We start from the raw sequence: 21187 nt of genomic DNA, 5'->3' as shown, positions 1-21187 counted from the left end.
AAATTTAGAAATGATTAATTTAACTATAAATACAGCACATCTCACCATTGTGAGGAAGGCTATGATTAGAGCTGTGTGCCAGGTGATCTGACAGCTTATTCTGCTGTCCAAGTGCTAACTGTTGAACTGTTAATTTCCCTTTTTATGGCTCATTACACTAGGCTTGGACCGAACGCCACCTCAAAAAAAAAGACACCTTCAAATAGAGGACTGCCCTCCATTTGAAGGACACATGGCCACCATAATTCTGTAACAAAAAAGTGCCTAAACTTGCTTCCCTGCTCCCAGTGTCTCCTCCCTTTTCCTTTTGCTGTCAGACTGCAAGCCTGAGAGCAGGGACTCTTATTACTAATATTATTACTAATATTATGAACAGGTAGTATTTGATGATGATATTTTAACTGCTTTATTTTCCCATTTTCCATGGATTATTTTTTTTACGTGCACCACTTAGAAATGCAAATAAAATAATTAAGCCCCATATAAATGTATTGAATATTTTTTAAATGCAAACTGCTTTGGGGTCACTTGGTGATGAAAAGTGATATATAATTAATATGTTGTTCTGGCAGCCTTTTTCAGCTGAAGAACAGGGTAAAAAAAACTTTAAACAGACAGAAAGAAAACAAAGCTTAGGCTGCATACACACTAGGGACAAGGATCTATGCCATGCTTCCTCAACCTCGGCCTGCCAGATGTTTTGAGACTACAATTCCCATCATCCCTGACCTGCTAGCTAGGGATCATGGGAGTTGTAGGCCAAAGGTTGAGGAAGACTGATCTATGCTCTCATTGTTTACAAAGTGCCATGTACATGGACTATTGTTGCTGCAGCTGTTAGGATCCTGAGGAACTGCCTTATACCGCATCAGATCATTGGGGCCATCTAGCTCAGTACTGTATTGTCTACATTGAAAGGCAGCACCTCTCCAGGGTCTGCAGGCAGGGATCTCTCCCAGCAGCCCTGCTTGGTCTGAACAGCAAGGACCTTTGCATACCGATGTTGCGGTTACCTATTTCATTATTATTTCACAAAAAGGACTTGCCGATCAGAAGGTCGGTGGTTTGAATCCCCGGGACGGGGTGAGCTCCCGTTGCTCGGTCCCAGCTCCTGCCCACCTAGCAGTTCGAAAGCACGTCAAAGTGCAAGTAGATAAATAGGTACTGCTCCGTTGGGAAGGTAAACGGTGTTTCTGTGCGCTGCTTTGGTTTGCCAGAAGCAGCTTAGTCATGCTGGCCACATGACCCAGAAGCTGTACACTGGCTCCCTCAGCCAATAAAGCGAGATGAGCGCCGCAATCCCAGAGTCGGTCACGACTGGACCTAATGGTCAGGGGTCCCTTTACCTTTGTATACCGACTGATTGTAGGGGGGGGAACTACCTGCAAGTGGTTTACCAAAAAATTATCACTACAACCATAATTTAAAACATGCAGAAAGCAATAGGTAAAGGTAAAGGGACCCCTGACCATTAGGTCCAGTCGCGGACGACTCTGGGGTTGCGGCGCTCATCTCGCTTTATTGGCCGAGGGAGCAGCAGAATGGGCTAAAACAAATTAAAACCCATACACATTTTCTAAACATCTGTGCAAACTTGTCTAAATAACGATGGCTTCGGAAAAGAACACATTGAAAAACCCTGGCAGGAAGTTTCAAAATGTCGGGGCCCCCACGCTAAACGATCGAGTTCTTACAAACGCGGCCGTACTAAGCAGATACTGATCCCACTCGCCCAGACCTTCCATCCGTTACGGCCGGCCAGCCGGCCGGCCGTCGCTCCAACCACATTTGCCTGTCAAAGGAGAACGACGCAAACTGGCCTTGTCGGCCGCCGTAGGTGCTGGCTTTAGCTTGGGTTTCTTCCGTTGCCCGGCAACCGAGCCTGGGGTTCCTTGGGCTAATCAGTCAGCGCGTAGAGGGGACTCCTCGCGGGTCGGAGTGACGTCTGCGTGGAGGAGGAGGGACTCTGGGACCTCATAACGGGGTGAGATCATCCAGCTTGCTCATTTTGGCCCTCGGGGCAGGGTGACCAGAGGAGGGGCGGGTTGCTACCTTGTTCTCACAATGGACGGGTCCAGGAAGCTTGGAGGAGCAACGATGGGCGAGACGACCGCTAGGGGAAGAGGGGACAAAGAAGAGAGAGGGGGAGGGAGAGAGAGAGAGAGAGAGAGAGAGAGAATATAAATCTTGCGCATCGTAACCGAGAAGTAGCCCCGCTCTGCCCCCAATATAGCGGGATTTATTCCCAAGTGAGCATGCATAGGATTGGGTCTGGATCCACAATGGGCAGCTTGTTATGCACAGAGGCGAGTAAGATTGCAAGTTAACTGCTGGCGACCCCTTTTTTTGCAGCTCTGTAACTCGGTGAGGGGAGCCGGGTGGTCTCTGGCTGTTAAGCAGCTGCTCACAAAACCATTAAAAGAGCGGCAGCATTGAGGCAGGAGCCCCAGACCTATTTTGCTGGGATTGAGCAGGGCTTGTTGTTGTTTAGTCGTTTAGTCGTGTCCGAGTCTTCGTGACCCCATGGACCAGAGCACGCCAGGCACTTCTGTCTTCCACTGCCTCCCGCAGTTTGATCAAACTCATGTTAGTAGCTTCGAGAACACTGTCCAACCATCTCGTCCTCTGTCGTCCCCTTCTCCTTGTGCCCTCAGTCTTTCCCAACATCAGGGTCTTTTCCAGGCTTTTCTTCTCATGAGGTGGCCAAAGTATTGGAGCCTCAGCTTCACGATCTGTCCTTCCAGTGAGCACTCAGGGCTGATTTCCTTAAGAATGGATCGGTTTGATCTTCTTGCAGTCCATGGGACTCTCAAGAGTCTCCTCCAGCAGGGCTTACTTCCAAGTAAAATACACACATAGGATTGGGTTGTGTGTTCAGACTGGTTGGTGGAGGAGAATGTAATTTTGGGAGTGCTGTAATTACCCTGAAGTGGCCAGGTGAATATTAATTCACCCTCCTGGCTAGAGAGTAAAATGTAGTGGCCTTAACATATGTTATCATTTCAGTGAGAGAAGAGGACTTGGATTTTAATTGCCAAGATGCAGGCATTAATGCCCGATCCTCAGATTTATGTTGAAAGAACCCTGGCAATCATTAAACCAGATATCATCAACAAAGAAGAAGAAATAGAAGATATAATTCTCAGATCTGGATTCACCATTGTTCAGGTAACCTGAAAAGAAAGACGTTTCATGTAGTCAAGTGTAAATCAAAGTGTGTTTAAAATTAGCAAATCATATAATTACAAGGTCCTTGCCCTGATTCAAAATTATGCTTTTTATCTGCTAGTCAAGCAGTCTCTATAATCTCTATAATAAACAAATAGTTTTGTGTTCAAGTAGAACATTGTATACTTAGAATATGCTTTTGTTTATTTGTTTATTCATATTATGTATTTATATCTTGCCTTCTAGGATATAACCTTTGCAGGTGACTTATAAGCAACATCAGTGAAAATGTATTAATCAATAACAATGAAATATCAAAAGTCAGGATCCTTCCTGCGCAGTGGTAGACAGCCCTGCCAGCTGAAGCCAGTACAGTGGTACCTTGGTTTAAAAACAGCTTAGTTTATGAACAACTTGGATTAAGAATGCTGCAAACCCAGAAGTAGGTGTTTTGGTTTGTGAACTTTGCCTTGGAAGCAGAACATGTTCCGCTTCCTGTTGAGTGTAAATTGAGTCCCCCACTGCTGTGAGAAAGCATGTCTTGGTTTAAGAACACTTTGGTTTAAGAACGGACTTCTGGAATGGATTAAGTTTGTAAACCAAGGTACCACTGTACCTGGTTTTCTCCGCTACCTCCAGACTTTTATGGTTTCTTCAAGGCAGTGACTTAAACAAATTGTTCAGATATAACAAACAGGTTATTGGCATCAGTTCTTTTTTTTAATACTGGATTTTCTGTAGAAATGATGAAACCAAATTAAATGGGTGTGTGTGCAAGATATGGGCTAGGACTTTGATATCACAGACATTGTTCAGATGCAGCAAAAAACGTGCATGCACCCAGCAGCACCTATCCCACAATCAGCACCTGTCTAGAAGCAACCTTCATGCCAAATTAACATGCTTCTGTCTCACAGTACTCAAACTCAAAATAGGTGAACACCAGTTCAGACTCATTATACACCATCATTCACACATCATCATAACAAATATTTTTGTTGTTCAAATGTGTTGGCAGATGTTTGCTGTCGGCTAAGACTGCTAAAACTTAATGCTGCTTCCATAGGGGAAATACTGTATTGTAATAACAAACTAATGTTTGAAACTGGCCACTTGATGTCGCTATTGCACAGCTTAGTCTCATTTTAAGAAAAAACATGCCGTTTCAATTTTGCAAACAAGTAGTTAATCATTGTTCTTCCCAAAATATTTCTTCTTAGTATATTTCACTTGTTATACTAGCACAAAATTTGAACAGCAATATGCTTTATTACAAAGAAAAGAAAACTTACCATGAGCCAAGAGAGCTGAGTTGAATTAATATGTTTGATTTGTATCAGATAATGTGAATATTGAGAATGGATTGACCCTTTCTGTAGAAAAACTGATGTTGGGAAAAACTCCAACCACAACTGCTTACAGATCCTCCTATGATATTAGATGAGACAAGTTAGACCACTGGTCTACTTAGCTCAGAATTTTCAACACCGAGTGACAGTGGTTCTCCAGGGTTTCAGTCATGAGTGTCTTTTTTAATCCTACCTGGAGATGCCAAGGACTGAACCTTGCACTTTCACTGCGGAAAGCAGGTGCTCTATCTTTTAGAGGAAAAATAAAGAGATCTGGGTATCGTCATTCATCAACTTACTGGTGGCATTGGACTCCATATTTCCAAACAGGCTTACCAAATTGCCTCATATTGGCCTGATTTATACCAGCACCATGTGGCTTAGCTGCTTAGAAGTGCAACTGCACGAAACTTGCTGCAGGATAGTTGTATGAAGTAGGTCCACAAATGCTTGAAAAAGAGAATTTGTGGTGATGTGATAAAATAGGGAAATTGCCACAACCTTGTAGGGAGCTGCTTCACAGAAATTGCTTTTCATGTGGAACAGCTTGTGTGGTTCAGGCCAAACGTAGTAAACATGAAAGGGAACCATGCAGGGAGAGGTGGGAATAATCCAGTCCCTTTGCCAAGGTCACCAGCACCCTGTGATCAACATCAATAGTATTAAAGGCCCAAAACTGGATCATTGGTAATTCCTCCATTGAACTCCAGGTGGCGTCCATTGATCAAGATCTCAAGCACAGTCTTGTCTGCATTTTTCTTTCCTCCCTTCACTTTTGAGCCTAAGGCAGGTATCAGGCTGTGTACTGTAGAAGTAGGGAAAGCAGGGCCTTTTGCTGCCTAGAGTAAGGACAAGAAAGCATCTGCTCCCCATTCCATGTACTGGCAACTGACTGGACTGGCAGCTGAATCTTACTTTCACAATTGTGAAGGGGTAGCATCTTCCCCAGCACTTCAGGCTAGTTTAGGTGGGCCATGCAGCAGGTTGCATAGCATACGCAGCTCTGTCAGAGGGGAATGGCTTGGGGTGAGGGAACTTAGGATGAACAGCCAGGAGGCCACTGCTTCCCCTCATGTTGCCTGAGGTGGTCTCCTCACTTGTAGGCCTGGCTCTGGAAAAGAGATTTCTGGAAATTAAAGACCAATGCTTGCCGCCATTTGTCTGTCTTGAGAGTGCGTCTCCAGGGTTGAAATCAAACTGCTGCATTAGCAGCATCCAAGTGACCTCCCTGGGGTGCCAGCCTGAGGTCCTGGGCTGCCCAGACAAGACCCCCGCTCAGCCTTGCTGATGTAGTCCAAAGGAAAGCAGAGTGATATGTTTGGTATCAGCTTGGCTGCCGGAATTGCTGGAAAAAGACATACAAGGCACCATATCACCGTCTTAGAGTCTCCACTCTGGATTTCTCCCAAAGATATAGCAAAAGGCAGCAGAGGTTTAGAATCAGAGTTTTCCTTTTCCTAGATGGGCTACCTACAGGTAGATGAGCCCTGACTTCCCTCTACAGCATGTGCAGAATCTGCCTTCTATATTGTTGTGTTAATCCCACCTGCTCAATCTGCCAGAGCCTGTCTTCACATGCAGGTGAAGTCCCTAACTCACCAAGGGTTTTTTGACCCATCAGTTGCTCTCACATGGATTAGCCAGCTAGTTGAAGCCATTTTCCATGATGTGGCAGTCGCATGTTGACAGTTTTTAGGAGCCACAGGTGAGAGCTGAGTGGAAGGTGGGGACCAAAGGTGGACAAACTATCCCAGAAGAAACATGACGTGTCCCCCATGAGAAGTACTACCCCTCCGCTAGCACCCCATAAACCCAATACTTAAGTAATAAGATATGTTAATGCTAACTGTAGTGCTTTATTATCTTGGAACAATGGTTTTAAGGAGCTATTTCTCTTCCCCTCTTTCTCTTTCTTTTTTCAGAAACGAAAGCTCCAACTAAGCCCAGAGCAGTGTAGCAACTTCTATGTTGAACAATATGGAAAAATGTTCTTTCCTAACTTAACATCTTATATGAGTTCTGGACCTTTAGTTGCGATGGTTCTCGCTCGGCATAATGGTATCTCATATTGGAAAGACCTTCTTGGGCCCTCAAATACCATAGTAGCCAGGGAAAATTTTCCTGACAGGTAAAGTACACCATTCACAGGACTTACAAACCACCTACCCCCAAATAGTCCAGCTGAAGTTAATGGATGTAATATTTTCAGTGTTTTAACCGCTCTTTTACAAAATGGGTGTAGGGTTGTGACAGTGAAGTTCGAAATAATTCACAAGGCCAGCTTATCGCAAATTCATTTTTTAAGGTTTACAGGCAGAGCAAATCAAATTATGGGACTCCATCATGCATTGTGACCACTGACAAACTGCCAGCGCAAACACCACTACCTCCTAACCGTGTTAGTTGCTGGGGCCATAGCCAGGGGAAAGCCCCAAAGCTCAGTAGATGCCACAAAGACGTGTCCATGGCATCCATAGCAATTCCACCAGCAGCCGCCAATCTAAACACACCACCCAGCAAGCATGCCCACCACATCCAACACAACTGCCTCAATAGCAACACATACACGTCTCACGTGCTTCAGCGTGACACCATAAACAAAGCACATAGCCACAACAGGATTCCAAGAGCACAGTCACCACACTCCCTGCGGCCATCCACACACCACAATTTGTGTTTGTATCTATGCATTTGACACATGAAGGGTTTATATATCCAGGGTTTATGTGCCACTGTGCATTGATTGGCCACGGTGCTCTGCTGCATCCAAGGGCACTCCCATCCTATTGTCAGCAAGGGTGGGGTTGGTTATTCCCAAATCAGGCCTGCCCATTGTTTCCACTTCTGCCAGCCTTTTCATTGGCAAAAGATCCACCTAGTTTTGGCTTTGAGTGGGGCTTTGATGGGACCAAGCACACCTCTCCCCCTGCTTGCATACCCTTTCAGGGGCATTCTGCCAGGCAATTTGGCAACAGATGTAACCTCTGCCCATTGGGATGTCTGTACCAGGCAAATGGTTTTCTACCGGCAGAGGGTGGGGGTATTCTACAGGCATGGCTCCCCTCCATCAAGAACCTTGGTTCTATCGTATCCCAGCTGCCTCTCGACTTCCAGATCAAACATATTTAGCAAATTCAAGTCCAGGCATGTAAGGCCTAGATACAGTCAGCCCAACCAGTCTGTGCCACCTATACTTCTAGGATACATCTATAGGTTGATTGCTCTTGGAGAAAGGAGCAGAGTAATAATGGAGTGAAGTAGGAGAGGCAACCTTTATGTTATATACGTGACTTATTATTTTTATGCACATTTTTTTCAATTTAATAGACCAAGTTATTTTGTATATTAAAAAACCCAATTAAACATGTTAATTAGAAGTTTATTATTATATCAGTGACTGAATATATTAACACGTCTCTATGGTTTGTAGCTTAAGAGCAATTTATGGGACAGATGATCTAAGGAATGGACTTCATGGCAGTACCAGCTTTTCCTCAGCTGAAAGAGAGATCCGGTTCATGTTTCCTGAAGGTACCTAATTATTGCCATCTAGAATTAGCATTATGTAGAGGAAAACCATCTGTTCTCTCCCTCCCTCCACACCTGCCTCATTCAAATATAGTCTACCTTTTAGCGCGGCATGTTTCTCCCTCTGCACTGGTATGAGGACAGAGCTGGGATGGCGATTTCACTCAGCGGTATATTGCTGGTGAAACAGCCACCGCTACAGCTTGTTTTTCCCTCAGGGCGCTGGTGGCAGAGGGACTCAGGAGCGGCAGTGCTTTCACTCACAATATACTGGTGAGTGAAGCTGCCATCGCATTCTGCCCCTCATACTAGTCCCAGGCGATGTATCAATACATTGCCCAGGTCTAGCCACCAGTCAGGAGTGATGGAACCTGGAGTCCCACAGGGCCACAAGTTCCCCATTCCTTTGCAAAGCCATACTGCAAAATAATGTGCCTTGCTGAGTATGTGTGTCTGCCTGGGTTTTTTTGTAAGCAAGCAAAGAATTATATTTGACCTTTTGTGGAAGAAGTAGCCAACATGTTGCTGAGCTACACCTCCCATCATTCTTGACCTTTTGTCATGCTGGCTGGGGTTGATGGGAGTTGAAGTCCAACAACATCTGGAAGCCCTATATTGGCTTTGTCGGCTTTACAGCTTCAGATGGAAGCATTTTTGTAATTTCTGAGCTTCTCAAATCTGGTACGGTTTGTGTATGTCAGACAATATTTATGATTCAAGCATTTTTAAAAGATGTCCCATAGAATAGTAGAAGTCTTTCATGTGGCTGGCGCTAGCAACTCCCCTGGAGATAAAATACGTTTTCTCTTATAAATTGGATAGATTATATGTTAATCCTTCCCTTTGATACAAGTTCCAAAGTAGATAACCCCAATCAGCTTTGTCCTGTATCAACAGTGTGCTAAAGAATCAGCCCCTATGACTCCTTTAGCCTTAAGGTCTTTTAATAAGATAAACAAATCTAGGGTCTATCCATGTGCTGTGTTCATGCTACCTGAAGCTTTGCAGTTTTTGTTTAGATGAATGTTAACAACCAGATTTTCAGTTATTTTCACATTCAACAGGAAAACTATATTGAGGTTCTTGAAATGGCAGGATAGTGAGGAACTTCTCAGCCACAGTGCCTCGGTCTTGCCAGGATTCAGGCTCAGCTTATTTTTCCTCATCCATTTCACCACTGTAATCAGGCAATGGCCCAGGGCCTGCAAGGCCTCTCCTGATTAAGATATTATGGAGAAATAGAGCTAAATGTCATCATCATACTGATAACACCTTGCCCCCAAACTCCCAATGACCGCTCCCAGTGGCTTCATGTAAATAATAAATGGCACTGGAGATAAGATAAACAGTAGAAAATGGAGCCCTCAAGGATTGGTATGGGGAACTGTGTTGTTATTTTATTCATAAATGAACTAGAGTTAGAGGTGAGCAGCAAGGTGCCAAGTTTGCTGATGATACCACATTGTTTGGCATGGTTAAAACAGAAAGCCATCAAGAAGCACTGCAAAAGGAACTCTGCAAACTGAGTGAATGTGTGGTAAATGGCAAATGCAATTCAATGTAAACAAGTGATGCATATGGGGGGGGGAATAATACCACATATAGATCATGGGGTCAGAAATGGTGGTGACTGACCAGGAGTGAGACCTTGGGAGTCATAGTGGATAGCTGAATTAAGATGTTGACCCAATGTGCATAGGATTATTAGAAAAGGGACTGAAAATAAAACTGCCTGTATGATAAAGCCATCATACAAATCTGTGGTATGATCACATCTGTACACTTCTAGTTGCCTTACCTCGAAAAGGATGCCATAGAACTGGGAAAGCTTCAGAAAGGGGCAGACAATTCAAGAGCCTGGAAAGCTTACAACATTTGAGGATTTAATGAGTTTAGAAAAAGGGTGGAACATGACAGAGGTGCATGGGATTATATGCGGTGTGGAGAAAGTAGATGGAGAGAAGTTTGTCCCACTCATAATACTAGAATTTGGGGTCCTCCAACAAAACAATGTTGAAAGATTCATGACAGATGAAATAAAGTCCTTCACACAGTACATAGTTAAACTATGGAATTCTCCCACAAGATGAAGCAGTGGCCACGAGCTTGGACAGTTCTCAAAAGATTAGACAAATTCACAGAGGTTAAAGTGATCAATGTCTACTAACCATGATGGCTATTGTCCTCCACTGTTGAAAGCAGTATGCCTCCAGTTTCTGGGGGTCACAAGGGAAGAGAATACGCTCACACTCAGGTCCTGCTGTGAGCTCCCATGGACATCTGGCTGGCAGTTGTGAGAACAGGATGCTAGACTTTGGTCTGATCCAGCTGGGCTCTTAGGATGGGCTCTTCTAATTCAGACATTCCACTCCATGAGTATGAGGTCTACTTCCAATCTTGTTATCTGAACAGAGTCTGGGGGCAGGGGAACATAATCTGAACCATTTGAAAGATCTCATATAGCCAGTGAGTACTAACTACTCCATAGTTAAAGCCATGGTTTTCCCAGTAGTGATGTATGGAAGTGAGAGCTGGACCATAAAGAAGGCTGATCGCCGAAGAATTGATGCTTTTGAATTATGGTGCTGGAGGAGACTCTTGAGAGTCCCATGGACTGCAAGAAGATCAAACCTCTCCATTCTGAAGGAAATCAGCCCTGAGTGCTCACTGGAAGGACAGATCGTGAAGCTGAGGCTCCAATACTTTGGCCACCTCATGAGAAGAGAAGACTCCCTGGAAAAGACCCTGATGTTGGGAAAGATGGAGGGCACAAGGAGAAGGGGACGACAAAGGACGAGATGGTTGGACAGTGTTCTTGAAGCTACAAACATGAGTCTGACCGAACTGCGGGAGGCAGTGGAAGACAGGAGTGCCTGGCGTGCTCTGGTCCATGGGGTCACGAAGAGTCGGACACGACTAAACGACTAAACAACAACAACTAACTACACATTTATCATGTTAGAAACTGACCATCTGGAAATGCCTTTGTTCATTATCTAATGAATTAGAGGTGGCTTAGGATAGCTTTCCCCACCACTATCCCAAGGTCAGCTGTTATTATTTGTTTCTGTAGAACAACTTCATTATGTGATGCGCCAATGAATTCAGTAAAGTTTCGTGCTGAATGACATTGGGAGCAACACACTGTATCTGTTCTCTGCATTGTTTTGTGAGACATAAAATAGCTTAATTGCTAATAACTATAGAGAACAAGCATAAAATAGGTTCAACATTTGAAGGTAATAGATTATATATTTTTATATCTGTGGGAGGAATTCAACATTGTGCTAAGTCGATTGCTCTGTCAGCACAAGCGTTTCTCCTTGCCTGGTGAAGTGATCTGCCTCCTCGGGCTTTTCCAGAGCCACTTTGGGGAGCAGGGAAAGAAGAAAGAAGTCTTCTTGTGCTAGCAGAAGTGCTTGCCACAGGTTTCCACTAGCAGGGCTCTTTAGCTGAATCTTGTTCAATACGTTGGCAGTAAAATATGTAATTTCTTTTCCTAGTGATTATTGAACCAATCCCAGTTGGGCAAGCTGCTAAGGATTACCTGAGCCTTTATGTCACCCCCACCCTGCTGAAAGGACTTACGGAACTGTGCAAGAGGAAACCAGCAGATCCTTTTGTATGTATCAAAATGACTGCCACTATCATGCCTAGAACACAATTGATGGCCTCAGGTTGGTGTGGGGGGACCTAATTCCACCCCCACTGCCTATGAGGCATGCCTATGTGGTATCAAGAATGGGAATGCAAAAGAAAAATTGACAGCAGATAAGAGCAGTACTTCTCTATCTGCATATTTAGTCTGGATCCATTAAGCCAGAATACCCATGATCAGTTATTCTTTGCATGTAAGGAGCAGTCTAGACTGCCTGCCTCCTTCCTCAACTCCTCAGACAAACAGGTTCATTAAAAAAAACAACCCAAAGGTGAGAATCATTGGAAGCAAAGTTTATTGGTTTTAAGAAGAGTTCCCCTTTTAAGAATCAGTTGAGGAAATGGGAATTATTTAGGGAAACTGGGTAAATTGGGTTCATTCTGAGTGACATTCGATATGCAGAGATGTAGGATTTGAATTCTTCCAATCAGCAAATCTTTTGTTCATATTGAAATGAAATTGAAGATAACCTGTTTCTTCATTATTTTCTTCTATAGACATGGCTGGCTGATTGGCTAATTGAACATAATCCCAACACACCTAAATTGCGACATAATGTGATAATAGAGGAACCTTAAGGAGGAAAAGTCAATTGCAAGATGTTGAAACTCTTGGGAGACTGTCAGTCAAAAACATAATTATTTAGATTTTGCCGACTACTGACTTTTGCATTTCTTATTAATATTAACATGAAATAAATAGTTTGAAAATAGTATATAAATATATCTATATTTGGAACTTGAATAAAGAACCATTTGTAGCAAACAATGGATGTCAAATAATGTAAAAGTTGGGTTAAAGTAAATTATCCACAATTGCTTTTGGGTTTGTGATCAGCTGAGAGGTGACTTCTTTTCATTTATACTGCTGTTAACCAGTTGTTGTTTCAATTTGTACAGCTCTTTGCAGATGTTACACTTGACCGACAATTTGTGCAATAACATCTTGAGTCCCAGTGTTTATTCAAAGTCAAATATGTTTATTCAAAGAAATAACAGAGCAGAGCTACTGCCCACCCCCTGCCCAATTTGTTGCTTTCCTCAAGGCATATGGTTGGCCACTGTGGAAAACAGGAGACTGTCCTAGATGGGCCCTTGATTGGACCCAGGAGAGCTCTTTCCACCCAAAGTAGTTCCTCTGTTTAATTTTAGTCTCTGATGACCTGCAAAAATCTAGAATTGTAAAACTTCAGGAATGACAACAATGGAAGATTCAATCAATTTTATGTAACACAAAAAAAGAATTATTCTAAAGATTTGAGCACATAGCTGCTGTTTATACACTTGCTTTAAAACAAATTATGTATATATCACAATATATTCAAGCCTCCTACACTAACTGTGCAGTAGGCCTTGCACACAAACACTCTAATGACTATTTCCAACTGAAGTTTATTATATATTTACACCAATCTAAAATATATGGGTTAAATCCAATTGTGCCCTTATACTCCCAGATCCAGGAAGACACCTTTGCTAATGAAATGGGGAGGTTGATGATTTTTCTTCAATTCCTCCTCCCCAATGAAGCCACCTGTGTCATCTTTATCCCAATGTTTATTAATAGCCATAGATATAAGGAGGGCCCCTTACCTATTTAGAGCTTAGAGAGAGAGAGAGAGAGAGAGAGAGAGAGAGAGAGAGATGAATGAATGAATGAATGAATGAATGAATGAACGAACCAGGAATCTGTAAAAATGGTCTTCCATCTCCCATTAGTAGAGACGTCTGCTGAATCAGCCATGTCTGTAGGTATGGAACTCAAATAACATAATAAAAGCACCTAATTATAATGCACAAAGGAAACGACTCACAGTTTACATGAAATTTGCATCTCAGCCTAGGATAATAGGAGCAATAAGTCATGACCTTCACTGGAATCCAGTTCCTTTAAGTGATGCAGCAAGAGAACATTCCTCGAGGTGTAACTTCTAATCACTATTTCATCATGATGGGAAAAGCTACACCCGATTAAATTAAGGCTTCTATGCAACTCAGAAAGCCTAAGGGGTCATCTCAACATCTGGACCTGGGGACTGTGGCTGTTAATTTGATTGTGTTTATTTATTAAATCACCCATTCATTCTTTTATCTATGTCCCGTTCCCCAAGGAGCTGAAAGCACTGTACATTTTATTATCAACCTGTGTAAAGAAGCCAAACTCAAGAAATTAAATTCCTAGGCTATAGTTATCAATAACACTCTCTGGAAAAAAATTAAATCCATTGACTCATTTAATAGCACTTATCTCCTGAGTTCCCGTACAGTAGTCATTAATCTTGGCCACCCTTTAGAGATTAGGATCCTAAATTGGCTAATCTTGACACACACCCCTTTAAGGATTAGAATTGCAGATTGGCCATTGCATTGTAATAAATTAATTGAGTAAAGTAGCTGACATGAAAGGAGCAGATTAAGGACACCAACTTTTCTGCTTTTCAAACCAAGGTTTGGAGAGTTGATGCTCTCTAGAGCCAAACTCAGAAGACTTTGGTTTTGTTGAACTTGCTGTTCCAGAGGAAGGAATATAAACTGCTTTATTCTACTGATGGGTGGCAGACCTAGAGAAGTGGGGAGTATAAGCTCTAGGTAGAGATGCTTTTGGCTACAAAGAGGGCTGAAGTGTCTGCCTACTAGTCTGAACATTTCACACCTGGCATTGTGTCTACAGCATGAGAATATTTTAGAAAACCATACTGAATCATTTTTGCACTTTGATGTTGTTTATTTGCAAATGTCAGTTCAAATACATAGAACATGCAGACCCTCACATAATGTCCGCTAGCAGCTTCGAGACCAACTAAGTTTGTTCTGGGTATAAGCTGCAAGGGTACAGAGAAAAGGGGAAACCCAGAAATTGCTGTACTGTTAACAGAAAGAGAAATCCTCTTCCCTTGAAACAGGATCATAGTACTACAAATCATGCCTGTATATGTGCATATGTAGAGTGGCTTCCTCCAGTGTTCTGAGCTCTCTGTTACTGCCTCTTGACCAGAAAAGTATCCAGCCCCCTGGAGTCCCAAACACATCAGAGACGTGATTGATAAGTATTGCGTCCTAGAGAATGGCTGCTGACCAAATTGCTGTGGTACTACCCCCTGCTAGCTCATGATAGAGTGACACTACCATCAACTCAGAGGGAAGTCCCTTGTTGCTCTTCTCAGCATTGTGGCAGCAGTTAATGGCAAGTGGGCGGGAAGAACAGCTTGCAGACAAATGGGGGAATGATACCTCTCATCATGAGAACATTAAAGGGTTGAAAATGTCTCCAGTTTTATGGCATGAATTTCTCCCTTGCAGAATGGCAGTGTAAAAAAGATCTCCCGGGGTAGTAATTTCATGAAGGGTTACTGCATTGGACACAGAAAAAAATAGGCTGTAATCTGGTCTTCACTTACCTGGAAGTAATCCCATTACATTCAGTGGGTCTTGCTTCTTAGTAGATTGCACTGTTAAGGATGTACTCCTGTAAACATGTGGCGTAAAACCCCAATGTACTCAGTGGAACTCTCAGTAAATATGTAGAACTTCATATGTAGTTCAGATTATGTCTTGTGTCACATAAATGTTTGGCTTGAGTAACTTCAGTTATAAACTCCTCAAATCAAAGATATTACCCAAACCATTTGAGTTTTGAGTAAGCACAGAAGCAATGAAAGAAACGCAACATTCCTGCAAAGTGTCAATCACATCCCATTGAGGTCAGCATCAAAAACGCCATCAATCTGAATAGAAATAGGATGCATCTGCTATATAGTGAATTCATTTGTTGACTATTAGAAAATGGTAGGAAAACTACTGGTGGATTCAAGTTACAAGAAACGAGATTCCAAATAAACATTAGGAAGAACTTTCTGGCAATAAGAGCTGCTTGACAGTGGAACAGACTCCCATGAAAGGTGATGGAATCTTCTTCCTTGGAGGTTTTTAAGCAGAGGTTGGATGGCCATCTGTCATGGATAATCTAGCTGAGATTGCAGGGGGTTGGACTAGATGACCCTCAGAATCCCTTCCAACTCTGCAAATCTATGATTCTATAGTGCATTCCTTTTTGTTTTATTTTAAATATATTTCTAGTGATGCATTTTGTGGGGAGAGAGAGTTATTTGCCACAATATGTTTACTATTCTGTCCTTAACGGAAGGAGGGAGGAGCAATATAATTTGTATAAGTAAATAAACAGAAGCTAGAAGCTGCATTTATTTGGGCTAGTTGACATTGGTTTATGGATTGTAATAGTTTCTTCTTGCTGGGTGGCATTTGTGTTGGGAGTACAAATGACAGCAATATTTTGAATGCATCTCGTTTCTGTGCTGAGGGCTCTTTGCTCTCTATGTGAGAACATTCCAAGGAACCTTTAGCATATGTATGTGGATAAATCTCCTGCCTGCACCATAAAACATTTTACCATGTACCCAACATAAAACAGTCATTACAGGGAAATGGTAAAGCCACGGAGATTAACACATCCTCTCAATCACACCAGCTATTTTTATAATACCTAATTTAGCAAACGAACTGTGAAAAGCCATAGCCACAAACCGAGCTGCTAAAATGTGGAAGGCCTATTTCTGCTCTTCACAGCACCTGCCTGAAAACTAGTTTTGCAATGTCTCTTTCACTATGGCCACGAATAAAACTAAGCACAACTGTAGAACGATTTCTGCTGGCATTTTACTAATGCAGTACAGTGCACGCTTATACAGAAATAAGCTACGCTGTGTTCATTGGGGCATACCTTCAGGCAAGTATGCATAGGACTGGAGCCAGTTTATGTGCTTACGTGGACATAAGGCCAACTATAGTACCCCAAAATCCTTGCATGATGGAAAAAATGCCATCAGTTTCTACTGAAATGTAAATGAGTAAGGCCTGCATATACCAGGGCTATTCTTATACATCCTTATAAGAAGGAACATTTTGGCAGATAATTATTTCAAATTTATAGGCTTGCATTATGCAAAAATGTTGAGGGTCAGCTTATTCTGTTAAAAACCAATTCATTTTCTCTAAGGTGCCCTGATATCCTATGTTTTGTGTGGGAGTGTTTTATTTTAAAAATGCCATGTTCTAGAATGTACATGGATGTTCCTTATTCTAATTGGAATAAATCAAGACTAGGACGGGGCTTGGCTAGAATTCAAAATTTGCATAAGATTTTCGCTAATCAATTTGCCATCAAGCTCTGGCTCTCACTTGTTGTTGTTTTTTTTTTTTTTTTGTTATCAGATCAGATAATATTTTTGCTCTTCAGATAATATATTTGCTCTTTTTGTTTCTCAGCCAATTTTCTGTCCTCTTGTTGGATTAAGTGTCTTGTAAATATAAAATGTATTACATGTTTAGATAGCAAAGAAAAAAACACAGCATTTTATATTCTGTACGGAATAGAATAATAACTATATTCAGATTCTAATACTTGCCTATAACTGCCCTTTCCAAGCTCAGTGCCAATGGACAGTTGCATAACCAGGTCAAGTGCCCAGACCTTGGCACTTACCGTATTTTTCGCTCTATAACACGCACCCGACCATAACACGCACGTAGTTTTTAGAGGAGGAAAATCCGTAGGCATGCCACCCGTAGGCATTCCCTCCATAACACGCACAGACATTTCCCCTTACTTTCTAGGAGGAAAAAAGTGAGTGTTATGGTGCAAAAAATACGGTATCTTTGTGTCCCTGTTTACTTGAAAGTGAGGTCCACCAATTTCAGTTCAACTTACCAGTACTCTCCTGCAAGTATAAAATGCATCTAATCAAGTGGAATGTAAATGTGTTGCTCTTTAAGGTGCTACAGGACTTCTTGTTTTTTTGCTGTACTACCATGACTCTGAAAGTTGTTCCCATGTAAGGGTTGTTCCCATGGGATGCGGGTGGCACTGTGGGTTAAACCACAGAGCCTAGGGCTTGCCAATCAGAAGGTCGGCGGTTCAAATCCCCGCAACGGGGTGAGCTCCCATTGCTCGGTCCCTGCTCCTGCTAACTTAGCAGTGCGATAGCACGTCAAAGTGCAAGTAGATAAATAGGTACCGCTCCAGCGGGAAGGTAAACGGCGTTTCCGTGCACTGCTCTGGTTCGCCAGAAGCGGCTTAGTCATGCTGGCCACATGATCCAGAACCTGTACGCCGGCTCCCTTGACCAATAAAGCAAGATGAGTGCAACAACCCCAGAGTCGGCCACAACTGGACCTAATGGTCAGGGGTCCCTTTACCTTTAAGGGTTGTTCCCATGTAAGAGTTGTATTGTTCCTGCTGCATGTCACTCTTGTCTTCTGGCGTAATAGATGCTGTTGGCCATTTGCCAGACTCATAAGGCAACAGCCAGCCATTGCTCTCCTGCGGAGGAAAGGGAACCGTGGACAAAACAATCTGATAAATGTCAGTGTGTCAGGTTGTTGTGAAAAATACAGGAGCAAGCGCAAGGCCATGGAATCTTATTTTTTAATTTGTGTCTGGCAACCCTGCTAATTGGTTAGGTTATTGCAAGCTAATTCATTTCCTAACGAGTTATGCCAAACTAGGGTATCCCGTGGTATATTTTTCTCTAGGGTTTTCTATGTAAATATGTGAAAATGGCCAACAGAGTTTTGACCATGCATGGCTTTGTGTTGCAAATAGTGAACAGGCACCTTACTGCTTGCCTTGAATAGTGCCATCATCTCAAATCTGAAGGAGTGCAAAGGGCTGAGGAAGCAACTTCTCATTTAATTTCCTATGGCACTATGCACAAAAATCAAATATCTTTAATACGGTCAATGACCAGAAAGCATGGCACTATGCACATATAAAATGATAGCTCTTCAGGGTCATACATTTAGAATCAGTCTGATAGTTTTCAAGCAATTTATGGTTGTTGTTGTTGTTGTTGTTGCTGCTGCTGTTTATAAAGAAATTAATTTGAATGAAACATATTGCCCATCCTGAGAAGCCTGTTTCTGCACTGTGTGGGTATCAACCAAGCTCTGTTGAAAATAAAGTCTGCATAATGTGTTCCAAATAATGCTAACAGACTGCTAAGAAAACTGGACTCAGTAACAGCTTAGAACAGGCTTCCTTGACCTCGGCCCTCCAGATGTTTTTTGACCTACAACTCCCATGATCCCTAGCTAGCAGGACCAGTGGTCAGGGATGATGGGAATTGTAGTCTCAAAACATTTGGAGGGCTGAGGTTGAGGAAGCCTGGGTTAGAAGAACAATTACAAATACAGTGGTACCTCAGGTTAAGAACTTAATTTGTTCTGGAGGTCCGTTCTTAACCTGAAACTGTTCTTAACCTGAGGTAACACTTTAGCTAATGAGGCCTCCTGCTGCCGCTGCTCTCATCCTGTTCTCATCCTGAAGCAAAGTTCTTAACCTGAGGTACTATTTCTGGGTTAGCGGAGTCTGTAACCAGAGGTACCACTGTACTGGACTATTTGCTCACTGCAGAAGTAAACCATGGTTAACACATAAGCATGTGGTTGCTGGGTTTATAGAAGGGGCCACCACCATCAAAACTGCGCCCTCTCTGAACAGGGCTATTGTCTTAAAAAAAACCAAGGCTTTCTGCACTCTTTAAGGCTGGCTAGGCCTAGTTCTCACTTAGGGGGTAAGCCTGTGTCCTGAATGTACTTCATGCAGAATAAAGCTTTAGATAGAAAACTAGCATGTGAGGCACTCATCTAACCTAGAGCCCTTCTTGATATTCCACTTTGCAAGGGTGAATGATTTTCCTAATTTGAACATGGGAGCTTCCCACAGGCAGTGAGTCTGAAGTGGTACAGCCCACCCAGATACAGACTGACTGCCTCAGTGAGAGCTATCCCTTAAAAGAGGATTCTATGGGAGCAAAGGGGAAATGAAAATTAGAGAGCGCTCAACATCAGGTGGAGTACTTTGTATTTTCTGAATCTATCCCAGCTCACGCACACTCTCTCTCTCTCTGGATTATTGCTCTATTTTTAAAACATTTTACCTCCTGATTTTAATCTTTGTCAGTGCTGCCAAAGTTGAGGGAAATTCCATAACCACCACCACCACCCTTATCTTTGGCAATCTCTCCCAGAAGGATGCTGTAAACTAGATTCCTCATTGTTAAGTGACCCTTTATTATTATTATTACTATTACAGGCCAGGAAGTCTTAAGATTTTTGTAGACCTCCTCTAGAATGATTTACACTATCTTTCTCTTTAAAGTTTCTGGCCTGTATTTGTAAATTTAGGGAGTTCTGGATAACAGAGGCACAATTTAGTGCTTCCAACTGTCAGAGAAGGAATTATACAGTGATTTGTGATGGTTCTCTGGTGATATAATGAGATAAAGCTACAGTATCTCTCTTGGTCTCTTTCTTGCTCCTGATTAAGTACACTGAAAGGTAGCATACACCCCATCAGCTGATGACTGCACATTTAAAAGATAGCAGGGGAGATTTACCTTGAATCTGATTTGTTCCTTCCAAACTTTGTCATGTTTGAAATCCAGATTCAAATATCGCTGGCCTGGAGTATTATGTCCATTGTAAATAGGCCCATATTCATTTGCCAGCAGTGCAAATTTCAAGTGCTTTATGTTGTTGAATTAAGCAGGAAAGAATCTTGAAAGAACCGTGGAAAAACTCCTGCATGTTATCTGGTGATGCATAGAAGCAGAGCTTACTTGATGCATGTTTGGTCCAAAGCCTAGACTGTCCAATAGCATGCAAGACATGTTCACCCATTTCCTCACATTACCCTGCCCCTCTGCCTTCAAGACACACCTATGAAAAGTAAGAAAGAACTAAGAACTAAGAAATTATATCTTACAACATGTGCTTGGGAGTAGGTGTTTGAGGAGGGAGGAACCTGGAATTGACCTTCCTTGCTCTGATGGATGACTTTTATGAGGAGAAGGACAGGAGGACTGTGTCCCTCTTATTCTTACTTGATCTCTCAGCACCTTTTGATATCCTTGACCAAGGTATCCTCCTGAACTTGCTCAAGCCACTGTTTTGTATTAGTTCCAGTCCAGTCCAGAGTCCATTTCAGAGAATAACATTGGGTGATTATAGTTTGGACCCCAGGCAGTTGTGCTGTGGGAAGCCAAGGGGTACTACTGTCCCCAGTGCTATTTATCATCTATATAGAATCATTAGGAGTGGTTATTGGGAGACTTGGGGCAACGTGTCTTCCTTTTGTTGATGATACCTAGCTCTGTTTATCTTTAACAAGTGATCTGGAAGGGGCAGTGCAAACCCTGGCCTGGTGCTTGGATTCATTGGTAGATTAGATTAGAACCAACAAATTGAATCTGAATCCTGACAGGACAGAAGCCTTCTGGGAGTGGGATGGTTCCCAAGCCCCATTAAGTGGTTAATTACCTGGATAGATCTCTCTCACTAAAAGTCCAGGTGCCCTCAGTGGCTAGGAGTGATTTGGCTTATATGATAGCTATGGCCATTTCTTGGACTGGGATAGCCTGACCACTGCTATCCACACGCTGGTAACCTTCCGATTGGCTTACTGCAAT

General features: G+C 42.6%; 1 protein-coding gene across 3 annotated transcripts; it reads left to right on the top strand.

Annotated features, from left to right (window-relative positions):
- Nucleotides 1-1839: 1839 nt before the first annotated feature.
- NME5 (NME/NM23 family member 5) lies at nt 1840-12663 on the top strand. Of its 3 annotated transcripts, none has more exons than XM_053376917.1 (6): nt 1840-1984; nt 3007-3168; nt 6440-6645; nt 7948-8048; nt 11549-11667; nt 12201-12663. In XM_053376917.1, exons 2-6 carry the CDS (start codon nt 3040-3042, stop codon nt 12279-12281), a joined length of 636 nt encoding a protein of 211 aa, XP_053232892.1. In that variant the 5' UTR covers nt 1840-1984; nt 3007-3039; the 3' UTR covers nt 12282-12663. The 3 variants fall into 3 exon arrangements, with proteins under 3 accessions (XP_053232892.1, XP_053232894.1, XP_053232893.1); XM_053376919.1 differs by lacking the exon at nt 1840-1984 and adding an exon at nt 2156-2249; XM_053376918.1 differs by lacking the exon at nt 1840-1984 and adding an exon at nt 2185-2306.
- The last annotated feature ends 8524 nt before the right edge of the window (nt 12664-21187 follow it).

Source organism: Podarcis raffonei, chromosome 2, assembly GCF_027172205.1.
Source record: "Podarcis raffonei isolate rPodRaf1 chromosome 2, rPodRaf1.pri, whole genome shotgun sequence".
NCBI classification, from domain to species: Eukaryota; Metazoa; Chordata; class Lepidosauria; order Squamata; family Lacertidae; genus Podarcis; species Podarcis raffonei.
The sequence above is the reverse complement of the archived record's forward strand: the minus strand, read 5'-3'. Positions and strand labels throughout refer to the sequence as shown.

Bases quoted from the DNA above. Each gene is read 5' to 3' on its own strand.
- NME5 (XM_053376917.1), top strand. From the start codon at position 3,040: ATGCAGGCATTAATGCCCGATCCTCAGATTTATGTTGAAAGAACCCTG. The intron at 6,646-7,947 runs GTAAAGTACACC...TATGGTTTGTAG, and splicing joins AGGGAAAATTTTCCTGACAG to CTTAAGAGCAATTTATGGGA. The intron at 8,049-11,548 runs GTACCTAATTAT...TTCTTTTCCTAG, and splicing joins CCGGTTCATGTTTCCTGAAG to TGATTATTGAACCAATCCCA.